Source organism: Lytechinus variegatus, chromosome 15 (assembly GCF_018143015.1).
Source record: "Lytechinus variegatus isolate NC3 chromosome 15, Lvar_3.0, whole genome shotgun sequence".
NCBI lineage: Eukaryota > Metazoa > Echinodermata > Echinoidea > Temnopleuroida > Toxopneustidae > Lytechinus > Lytechinus variegatus.
The window spans coordinates 9287337-9313358 of NC_054754.1; the positions used below are offsets into that span (position 1 = coordinate 9287337).

The 26022-nt window shown below is 37.5% G+C and overlaps 2 protein-coding genes across 4 annotated transcripts in view; one reads left to right on the plus strand and one right to left on the minus strand.

Moving 5' to 3' along the window:
- The window catches only part of LOC121428609 (polycystic kidney disease protein 1-like 2), a 55314-nt gene that overhangs the window by 24036 nt on the left and 5256 nt on the right, over positions 1 to 26022 (plus strand). Inside the window, exons 14-20 of the mRNA XM_041625369.1 lie at positions 4544 to 4641; positions 5648 to 5768; positions 8138 to 8392; positions 21885 to 22508; positions 23391 to 23621; positions 24091 to 24374; positions 24894 to 26019. Coding sequence (XP_041481303.1) covers positions 4544 to 4641; positions 5648 to 5768; positions 8138 to 8392; positions 21885 to 22508; positions 23391 to 23621; positions 24091 to 24374; positions 24894 to 26019 — 2739 coding nt within the window. The remainder of the gene's footprint in view (positions 1 to 4543; positions 4642 to 5647; positions 5769 to 8137; positions 8393 to 21884; positions 22509 to 23390; positions 23622 to 24090; positions 24375 to 24893; positions 26020 to 26022) is intronic.
- On the minus strand, positions 8313 to 19901 carry LOC121428608. 3 transcript variants are annotated; one of them, XM_041625365.1, is made up of 2 exons: positions 17667 to 19901; positions 8313 to 8399 (listed from the first exon to the last, which is right to left on the minus strand). In XM_041625365.1, the coding sequence occupies exon 1, from the start codon at positions 19513 to 19515 to the stop codon at positions 17677 to 17679; it is 1839 nt and encodes a 612-aa protein (XP_041481299.1). In that variant the 5' UTR covers positions 19516 to 19901; the 3' UTR covers positions 8313 to 8399; positions 17667 to 17676. The 3 variants fall into 3 exon arrangements, with proteins under 3 accessions (XP_041481299.1, XP_041481300.1, XP_041481301.1); XM_041625366.1 differs by lacking the exon at positions 17667 to 19901 and adding an exon at positions 12964 to 15290 and having other exon boundaries at positions 8318 to 8399; XM_041625367.1 differs by lacking the exon at positions 17667 to 19901 and adding an exon at positions 12968 to 15290 and having other exon boundaries at positions 8320 to 8399.

Below are 26022 nucleotides of genomic sequence, written 5' to 3' on the forward strand. Positions count from 1 at the left end.
ATATTTTCTGGTAATGGAAAAATAGGGCTTCTACGTAATTAGCATTTCCTCAAAATGCCCTTTCCAATTTTAAGAGTCAAAGTTAATCATTCTTATCCTCAAACAATTAAAGTTCTTAATAATTAATCACATTCAAAATAGTCTTGAGCATATGACATTGATTAAATAAGAGGTAAGTTGATTATAACTTTTTTTTTCATTCATCTCTAAAATTAATAGGCTCTTGTGACAGTGACATGTAAATTATACAAAATGAACAGAAAATGATTTCATTTTAACTTACATTTTGACTTGAAAGACTACTTGCAGGGAATCATGAAAGCCTCAATGTTAGTTCTGGTGTTCTTATGCTCTAACATGGATTTACACTTGCAGCATAATTTGCCATAAATTTGAGCTTAGAGCTTCCATTATCTATATCAATTAACCCATATGTCTTGCTTGTATAACTTCTGTGCAGGGAGTAAAGCTGATTCTGCCAGATAAGGCAACAAATTCAATACAAAAATGTTCCACCTGTTAAGCTATATGCAGCGCGTCCCAAAAAAAACTATACACTTTTGAAATGGCCGCCAAATAAAAAATCTAGCACTTTGGGGAAGAAGACCCACATATATGGAAAGCCAATGAAGTCAATTTTCAAATGACACCAAAAAGTTGGAAAACTATTCATGCTTGAGCGAGCACTGCCCACTGAAACAAAGGGTATGAAATTTAGGGTGGGCTGGAATTAGCCTTCCAATTTATTTCAGTTGTTGTGAGGCAAATCCTTTCGAACTTGCAAAGTTAAGGGCGTTGTGATAAATTAATGATCAACCTTGATCAGTTTTGATAACTTAACCAAATTTTATAAGTTATTAAATTGAACTTTAATGCATGAGTGAACACAAATTACAATTTCGGGGCAGCATTTCAACTTTATCATTTGGATCTCTTTTGGGGCAGCATTTCAACTTTATCATGGGGATCTCAGCAATGTGTTCATGGGAGTCGGCCAGTCGGGAGAATAGGGGGTGAGATAGGGCTTAAGTGGGAGAAGTAGGTTGATGAAATAAGGGTCAACAGAACATTCAGCCCCCGCCCCCTCCCTCTTTCCCGGCCTCCCCTCCGGTTGAGAGACTGATGGCTATTCTCATGTACGCATGAAGTCCAGAGCAGAATGTTGGTTTAATGATTAATTATGAATTAGGGCATCAATTTTTTCCTATCAATCATTTAATCAACAATTTATCAGTAAATCAACTCATTCAATGTGCAATGTGATCAATCAAACATTCATTTTTTCCAATAAATTATTTCATTAATCATCATCATTAAATTTTTTGGTAATCATTCAAACTGACCATCAGCCACCGGTCACTTGGCAGTTAAGTTTTGAAAAGGCTACAATCCAGGAGGTGAGACAAAGAGAGAGGGGGGCTGGGAAATGGAGGTGAAGAAGGGAGGGTACATATGACTTTTAATTTGTAAAAGGACAAAAAGAAGAGGAATGCCCTTTTAACCAAGTCTTAGCATATCTCGCCCTCTTGCTTGTAACAGGTACATGTACCATCACATTACTCTGACTCTCACGAACACACTTCTGATGTCCACAAGATGAATATGCTACACTAAAATTACAATTCCTGTTCACTCATGCATTACATTTCAATTTAGTAATTCATGAAATTTGCCTATTAAAACCAAAACTTATCTCACTCATGAATAGCATAACACCCTTGTAGCTTTGTAAGTTCCAAAGGACTAACCTCTCAAAAAAATGTATGGCTAATCCCTGCCCAGCCTAGCCAAGCTTAGTCTCTCAGGAGGAGAGAAGTGGGGGGAGGGAGTAGAGATGGAGGGAGGGGTTGCTAAATGTTCTGTTGACCTTTAGCCCATCAACTTACTTCACCTACCTAAGTCATATTACCCCCTCTTCTCCTGACTGTCATGAACACATTGTTATGATCCACATGATAAAGCTGGACTAAAAATTGCAATTCATGATCGCTCATGCATTAAATTTCAATTTAATAACGTATGAAATTTTCACAAACAACAAACTGATCACATCTGATCTTTAATTCACCAAATAACCTTCAACTTTGCAAGTACCAAACAAAAAATCTGAAAGAAATTGGAAGGCTAATTCCAGCCCACCCTAGTTTGCATACCCTTTGTTTCAGTGGGCAGTGCTCGCTCAAGCATGAATAATTTTCCAACTTTTTGGTGTCATTTGAAAGTTGACTTTATTGGCTTTCCATATCTATAAGTCTTTTCCCCCAAAGTGCTACATTTTTTATTTGGCAGCCATTTCAAAAGTGTATAGTTTTTTTTGGGACGCACTGTAGAGTTGGGTGGAGCCTGACTATGGGTTATTCAGTCCCAGATAATGAACATAACAATTTGGTATAGCATTGTAGGAGAAGGTTGTATCCTGAATATTTGCATTTAAATGCAATTGTTTGTGAAATTGCCCCCTGGATCATTACATCTGAACTTTTGAAAAAGTGATATTCAAATAAAACATGCCATCATTTTTTAAAACAATTAAAGGGATGGTCCGGGCTGAAAAATATTCATATCTAAATAAATAGAGTATAATTAACAGAGCAACCTGCTGAAAACTTCATCAAAATCTGATTTGAATTTTAAAGTTTATGAATATTTTGTGAAAACAGTTATATGCACATCATCATGAATATTCATTAGGTGGGCTGATGATGTCACATCCCCACTTTCCCTGTTCTTATGTTATTACATGAAATGATAAATGTTAAATTTTTCATACATGTGTAAATGATGTGTCTCCATTATGATGAAATAAGTTGAGGCAATGAATAACCAATGCACTTAATCAATTGTCAATTCAATTGTTTTAGTTCTTAGTAGAAACATTTTGAACAAACCTAATTTCTTATAATGAAATACAAAGTGGGGATATGGTATCATCAGCCCATGTAATGAATATTCATAAAGACATGCCTAGAACCTTTTCACTGGAATAATGCAAATCTGTGAAATTCATATTTGATATCCATTTTTCAGCATTTTGCTTTGTGAATTTTACTCTGTTTATTGAGATATAAATATCTCCAGCCTGGACCATCCCTTTAACAAGATGGGTAGGAATCATTCATTCAAGTACTGTGTAGTTCTCATAGCCAAAATTTTAGAGCAACTTTGTGATACAGGTTCTACCGGGGGCTGTGTCACCAGGAGTGAAATTAAAGGGATTTTTTAACTTTGTGAGCAGCCGGTTTAAAAAATTCTCAAACCAAGATGAAACATGTGTACAAGTGCATGTATTAGAACTAGTTAACCCTGAAAACAACCATTATTGAGAATGAAAAGCTAAAACTACAAGGCAAACACTGATTTTGTAAATAGGAGTCTTATAGACGCCTAAATACTACACATAAGTGTATGGGATGAAATTAAGATGGTGTTTCCGGTCACTTTATATTTCAATTTTTGAAGCACTAAATCTTTTCAAACACAATTTTTTCTGGGCTTCATTTTTGTAACATATCACAGACACAGGTGACAAGTGTGTCCTATCCCAGATTTTTTAAAAGTCAAACCAATGTTAACCAATCACTTTAAGCGATTTTTAGGATGTAATTATGCTTCCCATTTTCAGGTCAAATCAGACTTTCGTGACACGTCAAGTTCAAATCAAGGTGGCAGCGTATCCCATTTTCATTCCAATGATCATAAATGCTCAAAAAGATGCATTTTCAATCAATACTTAATCGTAATACAGTTTGTGGGGAAGTTTAAACAGAAAGTTAGACTTTATAGTTGTGTGGTGGATAAACCGCTAAAGATAAATTCAGATGCTCATGCAGTGGATAGGCACAGATATAGCATTAGTATCAATTCGTTGGATTCACAATATGATGCTCAATGGATTGGTTGCAGCAAACAGGCCAATTGTCTAACCTTGTGGTTGACATCACGCACAGGCGCTGGCAGCGCACAGTGCTAGTGTACCGTAATGTGATTGTGATACTTCAAAAATGAAGACCATATTGCAAGAATTCACCAAAAACAGTTTAAATTTTGTATCTCTCACCTCCTGAACCCTAGTAAACAGCATATTCGGTCGAGCCACATTGGCCAGTGCTGAATAATTGCGTGTATGCATGCATGCAGATGTCCACTTTTTCCCATGAGGCATTGCGAATTTCGGCTTGTCCGCTGCAACCGTTAGATGGCGCACCTTATTATGAATCCACCGAATTAGACAACATTTTATATATCAAATGCTCATTGAACTTACAAATTTTAAATCACTTTAAACCTTCATTAAAACATCCTCCAAGTAAACAAAAATCCTGAGATGTATCTATTTGAATTAGAATCAACATAAACAGGATAATAAATCCTTCAAATTTGTGCTATTCAAAAAATCCTTCTGTAACTATTTTTATTACAAGTGGCACTATTTATATATATATATATATATATATTTGAATGGCACAATATGAAACATCATCAACAAAATAGATATAATTTCTTTATCGAAACAACATGCACTATTGTATATTCATGTTTACAGTTATCAGCTGCACAGAGTTATCAAGAAATGAGCCATTTCCTGAGAGAAGAAAGTGGCAGTGGTCACTCCGGAGGTGACACAGTGGAAGAAACAGCAAGGTAGGTAGAAGATCAGCTTATTCCATACGTATAGTATGACTGCAGGACCAGTCCTTCGAAGAGTTGCGATTGATCCAATCAATCACTATAGAGCAATGCCAACATCTAAGATGCATGTTTCTTCAAAAGATTTTTGAGATATAATGTGCATGTATATTCATACATTGATCATTAATTGTCTTCACAATTTGGTGTGCTCCACTTTGTTTACCAGAATACACTGTGAATTTCCCATAGGAAAAATTATGACATTTATGGATTTCCATATAGTTGAGGTTTATCAGAACAATCATAACACTTTATAAGATGGGACCAAGGTCAACGTATGCTTAGTACTTTTGGTCAGTTAAATTGAAATGGATGATAAACTTTATCTTGTACTTTCTCCAGGTTAACATTGCTTAGTACACTGAGATATTTGAGAAAAAGTAAAAATAAACAGATGTCATTGAAGTGTTACTCTTCACAGTATTTGTATTTCCCAGCCAAATGGCAAAGGATACTTTGAATATTTCAGCAGTCTGTCACATCGTATTCTACCATGCTCTTGATTTTCCTCAATAATGAATTTGTTGGGTGCATGTTATTTCAAGGCATATTTTACAGATTCCAGTTAATAATCTGAATATATGTTTTTTAGTATGTACATGTACTTTTATATACACCTAAATAAAAAGATATCTGGTCTGCTTGGCATCTTAAGGAGTCACAATTGGTATAACAAGAGTAGCATACAAAATTGAAATCATAGATTTAAAAAAAAAATGGACCATAACTCTTAAAAATGAAAGGCAATACTCTTTGCTAGTGTATGCCCATGGTGTGACAACAAAAGAGAATTCAAAATCTGTTTCTGAAACAGCCACAAAAAAAATCTGTTTTCATATAATTTGTGTGTATTTTTTTTGGGGGGGGGTGGGAGGCAGGGTGAATATTCTCTCTCATCTTAACAAACATTCTCTTTTTAGAATGTCATTAAAACAAAGTATATTTTTCTTGCACCAAGTTTCATTGTTGTTGGACTATCAAACATCATGGAAGCCGCCTTCAGCACGCTATCTTCAGCTGTAAATGAAAGTACTCCTGTGGCAGCTCAGGATGACAAAGCTGGGAAGGCTATCGAAAATGTGAGTAATTCTTACTTTGGCAGACATCTAATTAATTTGATAATTTAGCAAAAATATTTAGTTCTTGAGGGTGACCTTTGACCTCACAGACCTGGGGCCTGTTTTATAAAGGACTTGCAACTGTTTTAACTTTGCCATTATGGCAACTACCATGGTAACCTTGATTCTGATTGGCTGCTGAGACCTGTTACCATGGTAGTTACCATTATGGCAAAGTTACAATAGTTGCAAGTCCCGGGGGGGGGGCACTCAGTGTATAATGCATAGTGGGTATGTGCCGCGGAGGGGACCCCCATTTTTACACTCAAATTTCTGCTCCAAGGCATAGCATTTTCTTCTTATTGAAAAAAAAAGAAGGAAGAAATCCGCTCCAAAGCTTCACATATTTCTTGTTATGCTGTTCCGAGCTGCAATTTTGGTGAAAAGCGGCCGCAGAGCTCCGTCCTACCATCGCCTCAGCTCTCCGCGAGCGTACCCGGCGGGGCCGCGCTAGCTGCATCATGCACACACGATCGTTCCATAGGGATGCATACACACTCACACGCTGGCGATCCGTTCCAAGGACCCCCGTTTTCACAAACATTTGTAGCTCCGAGGCCCCCGTTTTTTGTCTTGCCCGCAGCACACCCCCACCATTTTTTTTGGTCGAGTGCCCCCCCCCCCCGGGGTTGCAAGTCCTTTATGAAACGGGCCCCTGGTCATAGAGGATTACCTGTCGTTACTGGGGGTGCTGTGACAATGCTCAGCACCCCAGTAACAATAAAATAATCCTCCATGGTAGGGCCCTGACCTCACATCAGAAGTGAAACACCCATGGCAATTTTTCCATCATTATGCAAGTATTTTGGATAAGGTAGCAGCATTCCTGAATTTGCGTCCTTTTAATGATAGTAATACTACATACAATTTGTATAGCGCACTTTCCATCTATTAAATGCTCAAGGCGCTTCAGAGCAAATATCTAAAAATAAATACATCGCAGGTTCGTCTATACAAGGAAGCTTTCAATAGAGAGCATTATTTGACACCTAGCTGGATCCTTATCATTTGATTGGTTGTTTAAGCCCATTTTACAATGACGTCATTAACCATGCAATTTTGGATCCATAAGATTTTGTCAATTGCATGCCGCACCCAGACTGCAGGCACCACAAGTAAAACCTCTCTTGTTTTCAGCGCGCATCATAATATGTACGCTACACTCAATAGACGGAGCTCGCACCGTATCAATATATCTTGCATCGAAATTCATAAATTTAATATGAAAACGGATCTATTTTTAGGAGTCGTATAAACCAAATAATAAATGTTCTTATCATTCATGCAATGGACAGAATACTTCATTCGGTGAAAGTTGAATGAATCATTTCATCTTTCACCTCATGAAGTATTCTGTCCATTGCACTCATAAACATTCATTATTTGTAAACCATTGTACAGGTATGTCTTCAGAATGCCTCTGAATATTTTAAATTTAAATGTGCAGCTGCTGATGGTTGTGGACAGATTTCAGATAAACTTGGATGGATTACAAGAAACTTAAATTCAATTGGAAAATAAAGCGTAATCTTAAAATCAAGTTTACATGTACGTCCCGCAGTCATTCGTAATCATGGCATGACAAGAGAGTTTAGTTTCATTTGAATTCAAATCAACTAGAACGACATATTTGTGTTTGATCAAAGGATTTACACTTGATTTGGGAGCTTGCGCTTGATTTAAAGTCAAATGCAACGGCCCACAAATTCAAAGTCAGCTTGCTGTGTAATTACGACACCTTCAGGGTATCGGACAGACCTTGCCTATAGTTGTGTACTACTGGGCAGACATCAATATTGTTTGCACATTCAGACTCACACAAGCATGTATAAAGCCAAACTTTACTCCAAATGGAAGATCCAATCTGTTATATTACAAAATTTCAAATCTGCCTGGTTTTCAATTGACTATTGATTATGAAACAAGGTTCAAACTTAATATCATTTTATATACAAATACCTTTAATACGTGATATTTACAACAATGTTCCACTCCTTTTTCAAAAATCATCATTACCCAGGTCACTAGACTCTTTCTTGCCCACTCACAATCAATGTACGCTCTCCAGTATCTGAGGAGTATTCCAGTAATAAAGCTCTTAAATGACAGTACAATGTACCTCACACTTGGTGGAAAGAGGCAGACATCGATTTGCTTCTTACTAAGGATGCTAATACTAACACTTCAGTCAGAGATTCAAATCCCTTACTTTTAGTTTAGAGTCTGATGATTTAACTACTAAATCAAATGATCCTAATGACATGTAGCTTTAATCAAATCATTGATACAAATTATATGCCTCTTCTCCTTGACCACTGCTTTGTCCACAGACAAGGAACGTCACCTTGGCTACCCTGCAAGCCCTGGAAGAGTTGGAGACGGCCGTCCTGCAGAACAAGGTCCCAGGTGAAGAGAGCATGGTGATTAGAACAGAAGCGGTGTCCTTGATCCTCCAGAGGCAAGAGAGATGGGAGGTGGCATCCAAGGTCAAGGAGAGCGAGGCAAGGACGTCCCACTTCCAGCTTCCAAGCGATGCACTGGATGATGAAGAGGAATCAAGCTTTGATGACATTGTGGACAGCCATGTGAGTGCTTTAATGATAGAAATGACAGAAGAGAATGCGGGAAAATTTGTTATACATTGGGTCATTTTCAAACAAAAGTGGACATGGGGGTGAAAATTAAAACTTGCTAGAAATCATTAGGCTTCAATGTTTTTTGAAACTAGACATCTTAAAGTATATTTTTCCATTTCATTTACATCAAATTATTAATTATGTCTTGAGATACAGTGAATTTTATGCAAGGGAAATTAAACGTTACAAAATGTTGATTTTTGCATTAAAATTCACATATTGCCTATCACAATATAAAATTTGTATTAGAAGCACATTTGCTGGCAAGATACAAGCTGTGTATTGTATCTAACTCCTAGATAGCAAAAAAAAATTCTGTGAAGTGTTTTTCTGAAAAAAATTGGGTTTCGAAGTTTTCAAAATTGGTTGTCGTGTCACTCACGTTTTAAATGCAAAAAGTTTTCTAGAGCTGTGTATTCTGAAAATTAATTTATCCCAGTACTGGAGCAAATACAGTTTATCTGTACCTTATTGTATATAAAGTTACTTGGTCCAATGTGTTAAGGTAAAGCTAAAATTAACTGTTAAAGTTGTGTCGTGTCACTCACAATGTCGTGTCACTCACGAAATGTCGTGTCACTCACGGTATTATATTGTGTATAAAAAAGGACATCCAGTAATTTTTGAAGCGTTTTACCAGGGATACAGTCAAAATGTTGTTCCTGACATCATTTAGGCCTATTTTAGGCTAATAATTTCCTCCATCTTCCTAATTTTACTCCTTTTTATGGAAATATTGAATTTGACATTGAGTTCATCTATTTTCTCTCCTCTCCATGGTTGCCTGGTTTAAAAAATCCTGACAATTTTATTGGTGTGAAGACTCGGATCCTAATTCATATTTTGGTGAATGTACTGTGATTAAGAATATAACAACATAATCAATCAACACAAAATTATGAATGTATCAAGAGAAAAACCACTATACTTTAGCAATGGACATATTTACAATGCATAAAGGGTTGGTGATGGTTCAAGTCATACCTACATGTACATGTAGGTATTACTCGAACATTCTGTGTCTGCATTTACAGAAATGAGCAGAAAGTTCACTTTTCTTTTGAGCAATGTTATTTCTGTGTTATACTCATAGCGAGAAAAGTCAGGGATCCTTTTTGGAAATTTTAGTGGTAAAGTAGTGTACATGAGATATAAGAGATCACCATGAACACCAAACATTTTTTCAAATTCGGAAAAGAAAATATTTTTCTTTTCCTTCTGATTGATTAAATCAACCTTTTCATTTGCCATAAAGCTTGTATTCCAGGACATGAAATAAACAAATTTGCAAGAAAACAAACATTTCCGGTGAGAATGTACTGAGATTTGACAGAACATTTTGGATATTGCTTGAAGCAGCTACATGCCAAGTTCAAAATCACTATTTGTTCGGCCACCATTCATACCGCTAGTGATTAACTACATGTAGGGTCTGAACAGCAAACTACCGTAAGCGGGCCGATGTGTGTTCAGAGCAGATTTGCATTTACACATATTCATTACAACAAAATGATGCATGTTCATGTAGGTCCCAACAAGTCCCAACCGAGACCGCATTTTGATTTGAGCAACTTTGGATGGGTTGCCATGTTCCAGTAGATCAATTTTTTTTTTTTCTCGAGGGGAAAAAGCTATTGAGGTATAAAGGGAGCCTGATTGGGATGCTGAATTGGATTTTAGTGTGACATCCAAGGGCTTAGAAAAGGAAAGGCTAATAACTTGTAGTTGTTATGTAATAGTAGCAGACTGCAAGAATCAGGTACTGACTGCGTCTTTCACCTTGTGGCTTTCCCTGGATTCCTGTGGTATGGTATATGATCAAATAATTAGCAATGAAAAGGTGCTTACAAGATTCCAGCTAAAAGCATAGCTCTGAATTTTGGTACAGTGCCTACATATACTGCCTTGGGAGGGTCCACATACAACAGTGTTCAGGAGAAAACATATGCTTGTTGAGTTGAATTCCCAAGTTTCTCAAGGATTTGCTGATAGTCCATCTGAAGTGTGCAGCAACATGATTGTGGTTTGGTACCAAAAAAGACATTGAAACTGCCATGTCCTATTTGGACAATGCCTAAAATATTAAAGGAGGATAATATTCTAATCCAATATTTCAAGAAAAAGGAGTCATACATGACATCATTGGCTACCAGACCATGCCAGATGATGTGAGTGACTATTGAGAATACCTTTCTTACAAGGAAAAATTATTCCATCCGTTGTGGATGCTGAATTGTATAAACCTGTAAACTTTCATATTCAGATAGGGAGAAAGAGTTAAAGTTTTGAATGATATCAGGCCACAAAAAGAATGTTTGAGTTGATGTCAATGCCAAGACCTCATAACACCTCCTTCAAGTGCCCCCTCCTCCTCTAAAGAGGAGAGTGGTAGAAGCCCTAGTGTGACAATGTGGTATGGTATAGGGAATGTGAGTTGATGGGCAAACATGACCATAAACCAAGAATAAAACATCAGGATGACATATTATGAACTTTAAAGAAAGCAGTTATTATGTAATTAAGCTTGTCTTTTGGTTACATCATGCAAAAAATACTTTCAATGTTGAGATAAATGTTGTATTTTTGCACTTGTCGTGTCACTCACGTTTTGGATGTCGTGTCACTCACGGTATATAGGAGGGTACCATTTTCCATAGAGAAGGTTTGATTGATTTTGACTATATGTGTTAGATAGGTACACTATTTATGTCCATTTACTGGTACTCACAGTACTCCATGACAACTACTTGGGCACGAATCCAACCATATGTGTTAGTGGTCAGAAACCCATGTCCAAAATTTGTCGTGTCACTCACGCACCGTTTTTTAATCATATCTACTAAACGAATTGTTGAATTCAAATCAAACTTGTAGTGGCCCATGCCAGTCCTACATTGTATATAATATAGTAGTCATGATTGATTCATAACCTTTAAGTTTGAAGATATGAGCCCTTAAACCTCTCCGATTGTCGTGTCACTCACGTTTGAAAATGACCATTGGTCAAACATTTCTGTCTTCAAAAGGTATCATGAAAACAGAGTGATTCAAATGTTTTTTTTACATACTTAGTTATGATCTTATTTACAATTGATCATAAGTGTTTTGATATTTGTTTTACAAGACTCCAAGGACATAATTGTGTTTTTCACCATAACACTGCAATGAAAAATATAAAAATGACTGAAAAGACATACCAAATAGCTGTTTGCTGACACTTTTATCATTGGCATGATAAATACATAAATGTTAACATGTCATTTTTAATAAGCGTTTATTTGTGCACTTAACAATACACCACTATCATTCATTAATATTTCAACATTTTGTTTGAACCTCTTTCTCTGCATTGTCCTTGTTGGATGTGTGAGTTGAACACACATAAAGACGCACCGTACATGGTTGCTGGGGGCATATCTTATTCATTATTTGGTTAATTTCATTAGTTATTTCTCTCTTTCTAATTTTCTCTTTATGATGCACTTAGAAAATCATTGCACAAAGTGATACATAAATTTTGTGATAAAGAACCATTCAACAAATCGATTCAAAAAAAAAAAATGCATGCGTGATGATTTGAGAACATGTAGCTAACTAGTATCAAGGTCAAAGGCTACATGGAAATGTGATCAAGTAGCTTGTGCTTTTGATTAAGCCAGATATTTAAGGGATCATTTTCAAACTTGGTTCATCTTGGTATTTCGAAGAGATCGCAATCTGGTTACCATTTTGGGTTGCAAGGCAAAGGTCATAGCAGTCGCAGACATTTACTAGTACCTGATATCATCTCATTCTTTTTGTAATGAAAGAACGTTTTGAGGGTGCAATATCAAACTTAAGCTCATGTGATCGAGGATGATCTAATAGAGTACCGAATCGTGAGGTCATAAATGTTCACTTTTTGCATTTCAGCATTTTTTCTTTCCATTTTCTGGATATGAAAAATCAGGAAAAAGTTGTACTTTCTTTAATTTTTTTTATGCAATTGGGCCATCAAAACTTTTAAATGATAATGTGCGACGCCCAACATTTTTTTTTTCTGATGGCCATTAGCCAACAACTATTCACAGGGGTGATAATAATCTATTCTGATCATGAATTGCGGTCTAAAAGGTCAAAGGAAATTAGAATAGCTTATTATCATATTTACCTTTAGAACAATGCAATGAATTAACATTAAAAGTCTTTGAAATCACAAGTTCTAAGTTTAATGTCAAAGGGTTATGAATTCTCCTCGCCTGAATTTCTGGACAAATCAATATTTTTTAACATTTGTATATCCATTTTTACATGCTTGTGATATCTTTCACTTTTGATATATTTTTAGTAGCATCTGGGTAAATTTCTTTATTTTTTCAAAAATGAATGTTGCCTTTTGTGCTCTTGAATTCATAGCATTCTTAAAAAAAAGATACTTCCTAAATTCATGTTTACATATCAGTGCCTTAGTTTTATATTTAAGTCATTAACATAAGACCCCTGGTAATCAATCTATAAAATAGACATTTATTATATTTCACCTGCCTGCTTGATAGCTAATGTGGAGCGTTGCTCAGGATTTCAGATAGGGTCGGCAGATGTTCACGCTCATAGTTCATGATTGTGCCGCCTTGTTTCAATGCCAGTAAGATGGCAAGGTTTCCTTTTCGGGAGATTTCCACCTTCCTAACTGCTGGGACCCAGTCCAACAAGATTGGATCTATCAAAGGTTTTGACCTTCCAGCTTGGTGAATACCCAGCTCAAAGCGACCTGAATCCAAGACTCTTTGGAAGACTATCAAGACTTCACTGGTAATTGGGTCCATGAGAAGTTGAGTGGGGTCACCAAGTTTGGTGTCAACATCGCAGGGTTCGGGGATGCCACCGTATTTCATTGGCCTACACATCACCTTCTTCTCTGAAGTGATGAAGTATAGATGTGATCCAGAGACCACAACATCAATTGGATGACAAAATCCATTCACACTGATGTCCTGGCACTCTCTAGTGGTGAGGTTAATTTTCCACATTTTGTGTCCATTTTTTTCAGGAATCCAAAGTTGGTCTTTAGTATCCATATGAACATACAAATCAACAGCATTTCCTATTGGTTTGATTGGAAGCTCTTTACTTAGTGTTGATCGTCCTGTTGTATCCTTCAAGTGCAGGTACCATTTGTCCATGTGGTATGTAGTTATGGCTAAACTGGAGTCTCTCATACTCTTGATATCCACTGGTTTGCCTGGAATTTGTATGCTTAGTAGTCTCTCACATTCAGATTTTGAGTTGAGTTCTTTGATTACTAGCGGTTTTTGTTTCTTGGTGTAGAGAACATACCAATTTCCATTTGGCACACAGGTGAAGGAAGTCACGACAGCATCACCACATCCTTCAGTATTGACAACTACTTTTGATGCAAGTTTCCAACTTAAATTTGTCATAACTACCTCAAATATATTGGATGTTCCATTCATTCTGATGGTGTTATTATTCTTGAGAGCAAGATTTCTGGCAACATTTGGCATCAACTTGGCACCCACCTTGGCATGCATTTCAGCGAGTGAAATTTCAAGACAATCCTGTGCCTTTGAAAAGTTCTCAGTGATTTCATACTCGTTGCCTCTTCCCATCATTTCCACAATATCATCGATGGGTCTCTGATTATAGTACATAGAGTCTACCTTCTCTACCAGTGTTAATCCAAGCTGCTTAACCTGGTCAAGGAACTGGTCTCTCTGTGTCTCAATATCTTGTATCATTTTATCTGCTACCCCCTGTGCCTCATTCTGTAAGTGCCAAATGTTTGATCTGATAGCAGAAACGGCTCCTTTCTGATTGACAGCAAGCACAGCCTCTGTCATTTTCTGGTGCTGTCTGATGAGATCATTCAAAGAATCCTTCAACTGATTGCATTTATCTTTGATGTTGACAATGTGATGTCCTCTGTGATCAACCACTGTGCAATCCCTGCAAATGAGCATACCATCGCAGGTCTCACAACAGAAGTTGGTGACCTCTGTGGAGTGCTTTTTACACTTGGCTGTATATTTCTTTCCAGCAGAAGGAGGTTTCTGATTGTCTGCAGCCTCTTGCACTGGTGCAGCTGCCTGTGCAAGGGTCATTCCTTGGAGTCGGTCAATGGTAGCTTGCAAGCTGTAATTCCTTGGCAGTCCCATGACCCCATCCTTAGGCAAAACTATATGCTGTCTGCATTCAGGACACTCGATGACATTTCCTGGGATAGGGCTTTGAGCAGCATGGTCTTGTAGGCATTTTCCACAGAAGGTATGGCCACAGGTCAAAAGTCTGGCATCTTGAATTGTGTCTATGCATATTGAGCACTCTGGAAGAAGTAATGCAATGTTTCCTGCGTTCTGGGTCATCATGTACTGTGAATTTGTCCTTTCCAAGGTTGAAATTCCAGTATGGTCCACGAGGAGACAAACAGAAGATATTGAGTGGTTGTTCAAATGGTTGCTACATGTATTACCATTAGAACTTCAATTTCAATTAAACCAAGAAGATGAGTTGATAAAGATATTCCTTCTGAAAGATATTCCTTGTGAATTATTCAATAAAAAAATGATATGCCAATAGTGCAGTGCTTTGCAGAGTTTCTACATATGACGTGTATATGGAATTCCCCAGCTGTATGGTAGACAGACACATCTCATATGGATGCCATGAATAAGGTACATACTGTATGTGTGTGTAATGTATGAGATCATGTGATTGTGCACCGCTCTTTTGTGGGGAATCCCAGGCGGAAGGATATCGCAATTATGCATGTTCATGTTTGCTTGTTTAATACTGTACATGTCTCTCATCCCATGGGTATCACAACTGCCGTTTTGCTGTAATAGTATTATGCCATTAAATCATTTGTACTCCAAAACGGGTCTAGTACTACAGATAAAGTTATAGTTACATGTGGATATACTGATACTGGCCATACAAGCTTACATTGAAGTTTGACATGGAATGCCAACTTGAGAATTGTAGATTCAAGATACTAGAATAAAATGAAAATAATAATAATAATTATAATATTAAGTTATAATAATCTCATTAAATTTTAGGGTTATAAGTTCGAAGGTCACAGAGGTCATTGTATACCTAAATATATCTAAGCTTATTCTTCCAATAATTTTCACATCATTTCAGAATTTCAACATAACTCATGTATGCAGATTGAAGATACAATAATCTGAGTAGATTTTTGGGTCATGAGGACGAGGTCAAATACATCACTTTGTAACTGCATGCAGGGGCGTCGATCCATTTTTCAGATTGGGGGGGGCAAAATCATTAATTTCCAAAGGCGCTCGATCGTACGAAACACCCTACCCCCCGCACACACACACATAGAATAGAAATAGTCTGCTTCGGCATATGGAATAAATAATCATAAAAGTTATAGTATATATATATATATATATATATATATATAAATATATATTTATATATGTGTGTGTGTGTGTGTATATATATATTTATTAAAAAAAAATATATGATTCATGAGACACAGACACGTATCTCACTAACAAATTAATGCGAGCGCGAAGCGCGAGCTGATTTTTTTTTAGTATACTGACAGGAAAAGCGTGCCTGTTTAGGACTGCTTGGAGTAACTCATGAGGAGGATACATATCTCACTACACAGATAGTACGAGTGCCGAGAGTGAGCTGAAATTTCTTTATATTTTGACCTGAAAACTCGGTATTCCAAGCATTTTTGGTACCAATGATTAAAATTTGTATCTAAAAGCAGAATAGATGCGAGCGCGAAGCGCTAGCTGAAAATTTTGATATTTCGATCTGTGAAAATGAGTTTAATGGACGTTTTTGATAAAGAACAAAATATATATCCAAGAAAAGATGATGGTAAATCGAAGCAGGAGTTCTTCTGAGGATTAGAACTGCAAACGGGACATTTACATTCAGCTATTTAATCATGAAAAGTATGGGTTTATGCTACAGAAATGATGCGAGCGCGAAGCGCGAGCTGAAAATTTTTATATTCCAATCTGAAAAGAGGAAATTTTGAGCACGAATTTGAATAAAGAACGAGTTGTGTATCTCCATCTGGCTAACTGAACATTACAATCTTTTTTTTTAATGCATATCCGGAATTATTGGGGGGGCAAACATATCATTTTTTCATTGGTGGGGCGATCGCCCCCCCTGCCCCCCCAGGATCGACGCCTCTGACTGCATGAAGACATCTTACTCCCACGATTACTTAAGAATTGCTTTGGGGACATGAGGTCAAAAGTCACATAAATAGGACCTTGTTCTTGTGATCACTGTGGAACAATTTGAGGGATCATTTTCAATCTTTAATGTACAGTATACATAATTTATGTAATGGACAGTTTGGTTAAATGGTCACTTAATTGGTCAACAGTCACATTTGGGTCACTATATTGAATTTTTTGGAGATAACTTTTGAGGAATATATTTCTACTGCATGCAGTCGATAATCCATCTAGTTTTTTGTTTTTGTTTGAACAAAGTTCAGAGAAACCTAGTGATCACTTTTCTTGACAGTCTGTTGGTCTGAACAGTTCTGTTAGCCTGGAATACAATTTTTTTTTCAACTTCCTCTCATTTCTTTATTTCTGTTTATTTAGATCACACTTTAAATGATCCTTGAGTAATGCCACAAGTGTGCTGTTGAGGATGATGGGGGTCAAAGGTCATTTAGCTGCAAAAGGTCAAGTTTTTGTTCAATTTGCTCTCAATGCAGTTCTTTATCTCTGCATCAGTTGTGTTTACACTTGATAATAATGATTCTTGGGTCATGTGTGTTGTTAAGGATGATGGGGTCAAAGGTCATCTAAGGGTCAAATGAGGTCATGTCCATTCTTTTTTTAAGTTTGTGTTTAACTTGCTCTCATTTCTTTACTTCTGCATCAAATTCGATCACACTTGGTTCACAGGTCATCTAGGGGTCAAACAATCAAATGTCCATCCTTTTTTTTCAATTTGCTTTCATTATCTTAATTTTTAAATCAGTTGTGTTTGCACTTGGTACAAATGATCCATGGGCAATACCACATGTGTTTTCATGAGGATGATAAGGTAAAAGGTCATCAAGGGGTCAAAAGATCGATTATATTGCATATTTTGCATATTTCATTTCGACCAAACTGATAGTATTCCAAATGGGTGAATAGTCCATCTAACTAACAGAGAAATACCCCAACTACTTGTAGACCAATCAAATATAAATTTAACTTACCACTTTATGTTTATTCTTGATCCGGAGGGAGGAGGCCTGGAATATCATGAAGTGATGGCAGATCCTCACGTTTGTACTCCACAAGCATACCACTCTGCTCCTTTGCGAGAAGTATGGTAAGGTCCCCAGTCTGAGTGATATCCGCCTTCATTACTGTTGGAACCCAGCTTAACTTGACAGGGTCTGCGATTGGCTTCAATTTTCCAAGTTGATGAATACTTAGCTCAAAGGCCGAGGAACCACTGACACTCTGGTGGACCACCAGGAGTGTGCATGTTTTAGGATCAATGAGCAGTTGAACAGGATCACCAGATTTGATGTCATGTCTACATAGAGTTGGGACACTGCCTGGAAACTCCTGCCTCTGGACAATTTTCTTATCTGCAGTGATGCAATAGATTCCTGTACCACAACTTACAGCATTCATTGGGTGAGGAAATTCACCCATACTGAACTTTTCTTGTTTTTCACTGTTCACACTGATTTTCCAGATGTTACATCCATTCTTATCTGGGACACACATTTGGTCTTGAGGATTTACGGTGACTTTTAGAGTGTCATGCACCAAGTCCTTGACTGGGAGTGGTTTCATCACAGTTGATCTCTTGGAAAGATCCTTGGCTGTGGCCAGACACAATTGATTGTTGCACAGACCTAAGATGCACAATTTTCCTGACTTTGCAAACACTATGTCCAAAGGCATTGCTTTCAGGTACAACGTCATTTTTTTACATTGTCCATTACTTGACAAATGCCTTAAGCTTACAATCCTCTCTTTTCCACTCTCTTGTGCACTATGTTCTTCTGATGTGAGTATGAACCAGTCGCCCAAGGGACCATAGGAGAAGGCTAATATTTTCCCCATGGCCTTAATGTCAACATATGTTGTAGCTGGTTTCCAACATGTATTGGAAAGTATTAAATCACAGAGTCTGGCATCTGTAGAGCCATTGCCCTCTTCTTTGAAAGAGAGACATTTTGCTATGCTAGGCATGATGCGGGAACTCATCTTTTCTTTCATTTCAGCTAGTGACTGTTGCAGATGGGACTTTGCTGCTGCATAACCTGCTGTGATTTCATACTCATTGTCACAAACCACCATCTCAGCAATGATGTCTATTGGCTTCTCATTGTAGTACATATTGTTGGTCCTCTCTTCCATTACCTGCCCAACATGTTGTACAATACCAATCAGTTTGTCCCTTTGTTTCTGAATAGCAGTGATCTTCTTTGCTGCGGTCTGTACCACTTCGTTTTCAAGACGCTGTATGTTGCTTGTGATTGAATCTACAGCTTGCCTCTGGTCCCTCTCGATCACCTGCGCAGTCAATTCCTGATGTTCCTTTATAAGTTTCATCAAAGAAGCCTTCAGAATCTCACTCTTGCCCTTAACACTGACAAAGTGATGCCCAAAGTGATTTCCTTCAGTACATAACCTGCAAATCAGTGTCTCGTGACAAGTGTCACATATGAAGTATGCTACTTCATTTGTGTGTTGTTCACATTTGACTGTGTGCTTCTCTTCTGTAGGAGCTGCCTCAGTATCTTCTTGTTCCAGAGATTCTTCCTGAGAAACTCTCATATTGTCATACTTGTCTATGATAGTCTGTATACTGAAATTCCTTTTGAGACCACTCACGCCATCTGGTCCCAGAGCCATCTCTGCCCGGCATTCAAAACACACAAGTAATCTATGTGGTGCAGGGCCTCTGAGCACTTCTCTTTCCAGGCAGTCTTGGCAGTAGGTATGACCACAGTCCAGTAGTCTGGCACCACGCATTATTCCAAAGCATATTGGACACTCTGGGAGCAAGTTTACTAGGCTTTCTCTCACGCCACGCTCAGCCATTCTTCGGTTCGGTGTATAACTTATTTAAAAAATAGACAGTAAGTATAATGTATGTACCTCTTTTAATTTGCTGGAATTGTCTCTTTCATATATGAAATAAATTAAATACTGCAGATTTGATATACATGTTCAACAAGATCAATCCCATATGGAACCAGAAGGCCTGCAAAACATGTAACATTCAGGTAATGCAATGTGAGTGATGCATATTCTGCGATGTTGATAAATGCATAAAATGGTACCAGTCTGCGATTATTTATTGTTGGGGAATCCCCAGTTCATTGTCCGGGATACAGAACAGCGGGTGAGGATTTTTGATGAAAGGCAATGTACATATATGCATGTGAAGCAGAGCGAATCAATTCAGATTGCTCTCACTTGAAGAATAACCCAGTCTATCAAATGGTTGGTTGTTTGAGTGTTAAATGAATAATAATCTTATGAATTCTGTGTTACTATTGTGACTTATTTATGCCTGTGTATTTTTTCTTGAGAAATTATTCTCACAAAGCCTTTGTGCATTTTTTTTCCAAATTCTCTTTCATTCAATGATTTTTTATCAAAACAGAATTTTCTTAATGCATTATATGATTTAACTTTGTATTATATTATGCACTCCTAATTGTTGTTTTTAACCTTTTTGAATTTAAATGAATGAATTAATTGAATTTAAGAAAATGATTGAATTGAAAAATAATGAAGATGGATTCTTATCAGTGGTGAATCCAGTGTTTACATGTTTCTTTGAAGAAAGGGAAGGGGAATTCATCACTTACGGGGTGCATTTTTCTGTTATTTTTTGCCCCCTGAATCTACCACTTCAACACAGTATACACTGTAGCATTGCGACCAATGTCCACTTCAGCATGTCAAGGAATGATAGCTTTTTTGTTGTTCATCTTGAGAAGTGGAAAACAAAGCTGGACTTCAACTCTTAGAATTATAAAGTGTTCATTTTATTTATTCATTTATTTGTTTATTTATTAATTATTTGTTTATTGGGGGGGGGCTCATCCAGCTTGAATGCACCAGATGAACTGAGCAATGATGTACATAATGTTTTTTAATACATCTGATCTGACTGTGCGTATATATGCTCTTTTCTATTTTTTTGTGTGAAACTACATGTAATTCAATATGCAAATTTAGGGAAATTATTTTAAAAATCACACAAATTTTGATTAATCTGTTCAGAAATTTTGAATTTCATTTCTTTTTTTTCCACTGGTAGAACTACATTAGGGACACAGTATTTTGAAAATGTATCTCAGACATTGTTAATTTGTGGCAATATGTTAAGTCATAAATTCTTCTGCATTTGTTGACCCCCCCCCTTTCCAGGTCCCTCTTACATATACCCAACCTAAACAAAGTTTGAAGGGGAATTTATAAGAATCAACATACGAGTTGGTGATCTGTTGACCAAATCTAAAGAATCTAACTACTTCCTCACTGAATATTCTTGAGACTTGCTACATGTATACACTGTGTCTGTTGGTATTAAAGGCCAAGTCCACCCCAGAAAAAAGTTGATTTGAATCAATAGAGAAAAATCAGACAAGCATAATGCTGAAAATTTCATCAAAGTCGGATGTAAAGTAGGAAAGCTATGACATTTTAAAGTTTCCCTTAGTTTTCACAAATATATGCACAATTTAGTTACATGCAAATTAGAGATTTGATGTCCCTCACTATTTCTTTTGTTTTGTTGTTTGAATTATACAATATTTCAATTTTTACAGATTTGACAATAACCAACTTGACTTAACCATATGGTATTAAACAATTCCACATGTACAGCGAGGAATTGTTTCACTTTACAATGAGGAGAAAATTAGAATATTTCATATGATAAAATAAAAAAGAAAAAGTGAAAGAGTAATGTCATCAATTCCCTCATTTGTATACCAACCGAGATGTGCATATAACTGTTTTGTGAAATAACACCAAACTTTAAAATGTCATATCTTTCTTATTCTACATCCAATTTTGATGAATTTGTCAGCGTTATGCTTGGTGAATATTTCTCTTTTTATTCAAATCAACTTTTTGTTGGGGTGGACTTGTCCTTTAAAAGACTTTCAAGACACATTCGAAAAAAAAATATGCCAGGTACTGTACTGCCATGGTCATGACATCTGTTGATAAATCAGAAAAATAATGCAGAGCGAACTACTTCCTCACTTTTGGCCCAATACCAAAGAGACTTGGCAAACACCTGCCTTGTGGACTAAAACTGTGCAGCACAATTTTTTTTAATGAGTCCGTTACTGCCGTTATATGCCATTGAATGGCATACAACAGTAATAACTCGGAAAATTATTTCAATTTCATTTCTTTATGTACGTCATGCAATCTTCTCTTTACAGATTCACAATTACAATCATAACCCGTTTGCCTGGGCTTCAATGGATGGTAACTATGACATCACAAGTCAGGTGAGCAGTCTTGAACTGGAGCTCAGCGATGGGACTAATCAGACCAAGCTCACTTTTGAAAACCTTACGCAAGACATTGACATCTTTATACAGAACAAGGACCCTAAGCTCGACCAACTAGTACCTGCCAATGTTTCAGCTGGTGGAGGGATAGAATACCATTTCAATGTGTTATCAGAAATGGCTTATGTAATAGTCGAGGTTCTTGTGAACAACAGTTCACTTTATGAGCCATTCCCAGAACTTTACCTGAATCTCACCCGTGAAGTAACTGGTTTGAACAGTTCTGAAGAAGTCTACATCCCCATCTTGAACACCTCATTTCCTGCTGGTGCTGATCCCCCTGTTTCAGCATGGAATGACACATATAACATAACAGGCAACCCTTACTTGTGGATTATTCCATTTAGTGATATAGGGGAAGCTAGTCACCACCATTTGGTTTTGAGTGGATGGGAACTGGTCAATGAGACAGATATTGCAGTGTTTGCCTTTGGAGCTCAATGTGTTTATTGGAATACAGACCAAGAGAAATGGGATACCTCTGGCTGCAAAGTAAGTCAGTGAATTAATTTTTTTTTATTTACTTACTAACATAACTATTAATTACATGTATTTCAAATGAAATTGGTGTCGTGTAATTCTAAAGAAAAATCAGAGGAATTTTCAAGATTCTCGTAGTGGTTTTTATGCTGTAAATCAAATGTGGGACTATAACTACCATCAATACAGTACAATCAAAAGATTAGTTTTCTATTAAGTCTTGTTTTAGACTTACGGATGATTCTCATAAAAAAGTAATACTTCTTAGCATGCTATGATGTGGAGTGTTCTGCTCTTCTTGTTCTGACTCTTGCCTTTGAAACAGGGGGTTGTGGTTTGAAGCCCAGCTAAGGCATAATTTCCTTCAGCAAGAAATTGATCCACATTGTGCTGCACTCAACCCAGGTGAGCTAGGTGATCTGGGTATATAGTCAGCAGGATTAATTCCTTGATTGCACCAAGTGCCTTTAGGTAGCTGGAGCTTAAGCCAGGGTGATTTTACTGTGCACATAGAATAGGCAACTAGATAATCAGTACGTCATAAATGCCATATCATTTTCATCATTATCATTATTATTACATTTTAGAATAGAGGATAAAGTGGACAAAATGTAGAGTTCAGTGCATGGTATCTGACCTTCCACGGAATGCATGAGTGCTTTACATACTTGATGCTTTTAACCTGGGCCCAAGTGCATAAGATTGTCATGGTAACTTTGCTAACCAATCATGGTAACAATTAATCATGGCGGCAATGCTCATCAGCCAATAAAAAACGAGAAATCCATGGGAGATACCACTGGATGGCAAAGTAGAACTTTGTATGCAGTGGTGACCAGGTGATTTAGTCGTAAGTGCCATAGCGAAGGTCCATCACTTTCTATTTCATTGCAGGTCGGACCTCTTACATCGCAATCCCATACACACTGCCAGTGTAACCATCTCTCTCATTTTGCTGCTGGCTTTGTGGTTCTTCCCAACACTGTGCACTTCATCAAAGATGCATCTCTCTTTGCCAAGATATTGGAGAATCCCATCACTGCTATAGTAGTAGGATCAGTCTTTGCTCTATATGTCCTGGTTGCAGTCTGGGCTAACAGAAAGGATAGGAGAGCTGAAGAGCAGGTGTGAAATTATCTGACACCATATGGATGCAACTTTGTCATATTGATGCAATTATGTGAATGTGTAGAGCATAGTCCAAATCCTTTTTTGTTTGTTGGGGGGATGGACATTGAAAAATTGTTTAAATATTCTTATTCAATCTCAAATAGCTAATGTGTATTAATAGCTTGCAACAACAAGTGTCCATAAACCTGACTACAGCATTCATTTGAACATTCTGATATCCTGCCCTTATCTAAGTATTTGAATCCCATGAAGCGATAGACCAGGTGAGAATTTCATGAAACAAATTGTGATTTTTACTGAAATCTTTGCATCTGACTGGCTCAGAGCACATTTGTCAATTTAAATCATTGACAGGTTTTTTTTAAACACATCCCAGTAATACTATCTATAATGGTTAGGATTGATGGAATAATTGTATTGTTTATCCAATAAAGCTTGTTGTCCATGTATATATTTTCAACAGGCTTGTGTGATCTTTCTGGGTGATAACAACCCTGATGCCAAGTACAAGTACCATGTTACCGTCTTCACTGGCATGCGCCGCGGGGCAGGTACCTCAGCTGTTGCCACCATCACCCTCTATGGCAGTGCCGGATCCAGTGAACCCCACGTCCTGGCTGTTGATGGGAAGCGCAAGATCCTGCAGAGGGGAGGGGTTGATTCCTTTGTGCTGGCTACTCATGGTTCCTTGGAGGACCTGACTGCCGTGAGAGTGTGGCATGATAACACAGGAAAGAAACCTGAATGGTGAGGATTGAATTTCATATCAAGAGGAATTTCTGAAGCTAGGACTGTATTGGTTTGAAAATGCATGGTTCATAAGAGGCCGGGGGCTTTATGGAAACTGTAGGAATACCTTATTGAGTGATGAGTTGGAGTCATATTGGAAGTTTTTCAATTTATTTTTTTAATAGGGAGATTATGAATTCAAGAAGTTTTTAATATTTTCTCTATTTGTGTAATTGATCTATCTGCCAGCAAATTGGATTGCTTGGATCAGCCCACTTTTCAAGCACCTCAAATGTTGAACTATGATGTGCTCAAGCTTTGGAATCTTATAGAATGTCAAGTGTACAAAGTCTGTTTTCGAGCAAAGTTTTAAATGCATGAGATGTAGTTTATGGTCATAAAAGGTCAAAAGACAATGCCAGTTTTACAGATTTTCCAAGCATATCAAGTTGGAATATTTCCAATTGCGTACCTTCATGACATTGGAAATTACATTGACAGCAAAGGCTAAATGATATAAATTTCTTTCCAACACAGGTACCTGAACCGTATCTTGGTACATGATCTTCAGACCCATCAGCTGTGGTATTTCCTCAGTCATACCTGGCTTGCAGTAGATCTAGGAGAATGTACTGTAGACAAGACAATCCCTGTGGCCACCACAGAAGATCTGCGTCAGTTCCATCACCTATTTATCACTAGACTTCTCCGTGACATGAAAGACCACCATCTGTGGGTATCCATCTTCACTAGGCCACCCAACAGCAATTTCACCCGCCTGCAACGCGTTTCCTGTTGCTTCACTCTCCTCATGATGTCAATGCTGGCTAGCATCATGTTCTTTGGAATCAACCCCGAAGATGTGGACGTGGGAGACTCCATGGCTCCAGGTATGTCACAGGAGATCGGAATGGGAACTATCCGTGTGACATGGTTTGACATCCTTGTTGGCATTGAGAGTGGACTTATTGTGCTACCAGGGAATCTGCTTATATTGGAGATCTTCCGGAATGCTCGAAGCAGGCATCATCCAAACAAGTCTGTTGAGATTGTCGAAGAGAATGAAGATGAAAAATTGGGAGCATCTAAGTCTGGAAATGACGTTCTCGCAGATTCGAATGCTACGGCCTCCTCACAAGCTTCAGAAAGGGGAGATGTGCCTCAACTTGCCGGAGATGGAGACCTAAACCATCAGAAACCATCACAGACACAATATCCAGATACAATATCCAAGGAGAAAATCATGAATGACAATGACTCTGAGAGACAAATACAATCTTGCTCTCAATCCTCGGGCATTCATAAAGGATCTCCAATAAGTGAGTGCTCCAGGTCAGCAGATGTATCTCTAAGCAGCATCCATGTCAGTACTGCCAAGAAAGACCCTCCATGTTGCTGTCTAAGACCATGCTTCAAAGGTGAAGACCATGATGACATGGTGTCATCAGGAGAAGATCTTTCATGCAGGATATCATCCTCGAGAATCGGTTCTTTCTCTGATTCCAGACCTGAATCTTCGAGTTCAGCAGCAACAGAGCAGCTCAATGGGCCTCCTTTCTTCATGCGACATGAAGACTACCTCCATCACCATATCAACAAAATGTACGAAGAAATATATCATGCGCCTGAAGGATACTTTAAAACTGAGGAAGATCGTAAGATGGTG

Excerpts from the sequence above, each read along its gene's own strand:
- LOC121428608 (XM_041625365.1), bottom strand. The coding sequence starts at position 19,515 with ATGGCTGAGCGTGGCGTGAGAGAAAGCCTAGTAAACTTGCTCCCAGAG.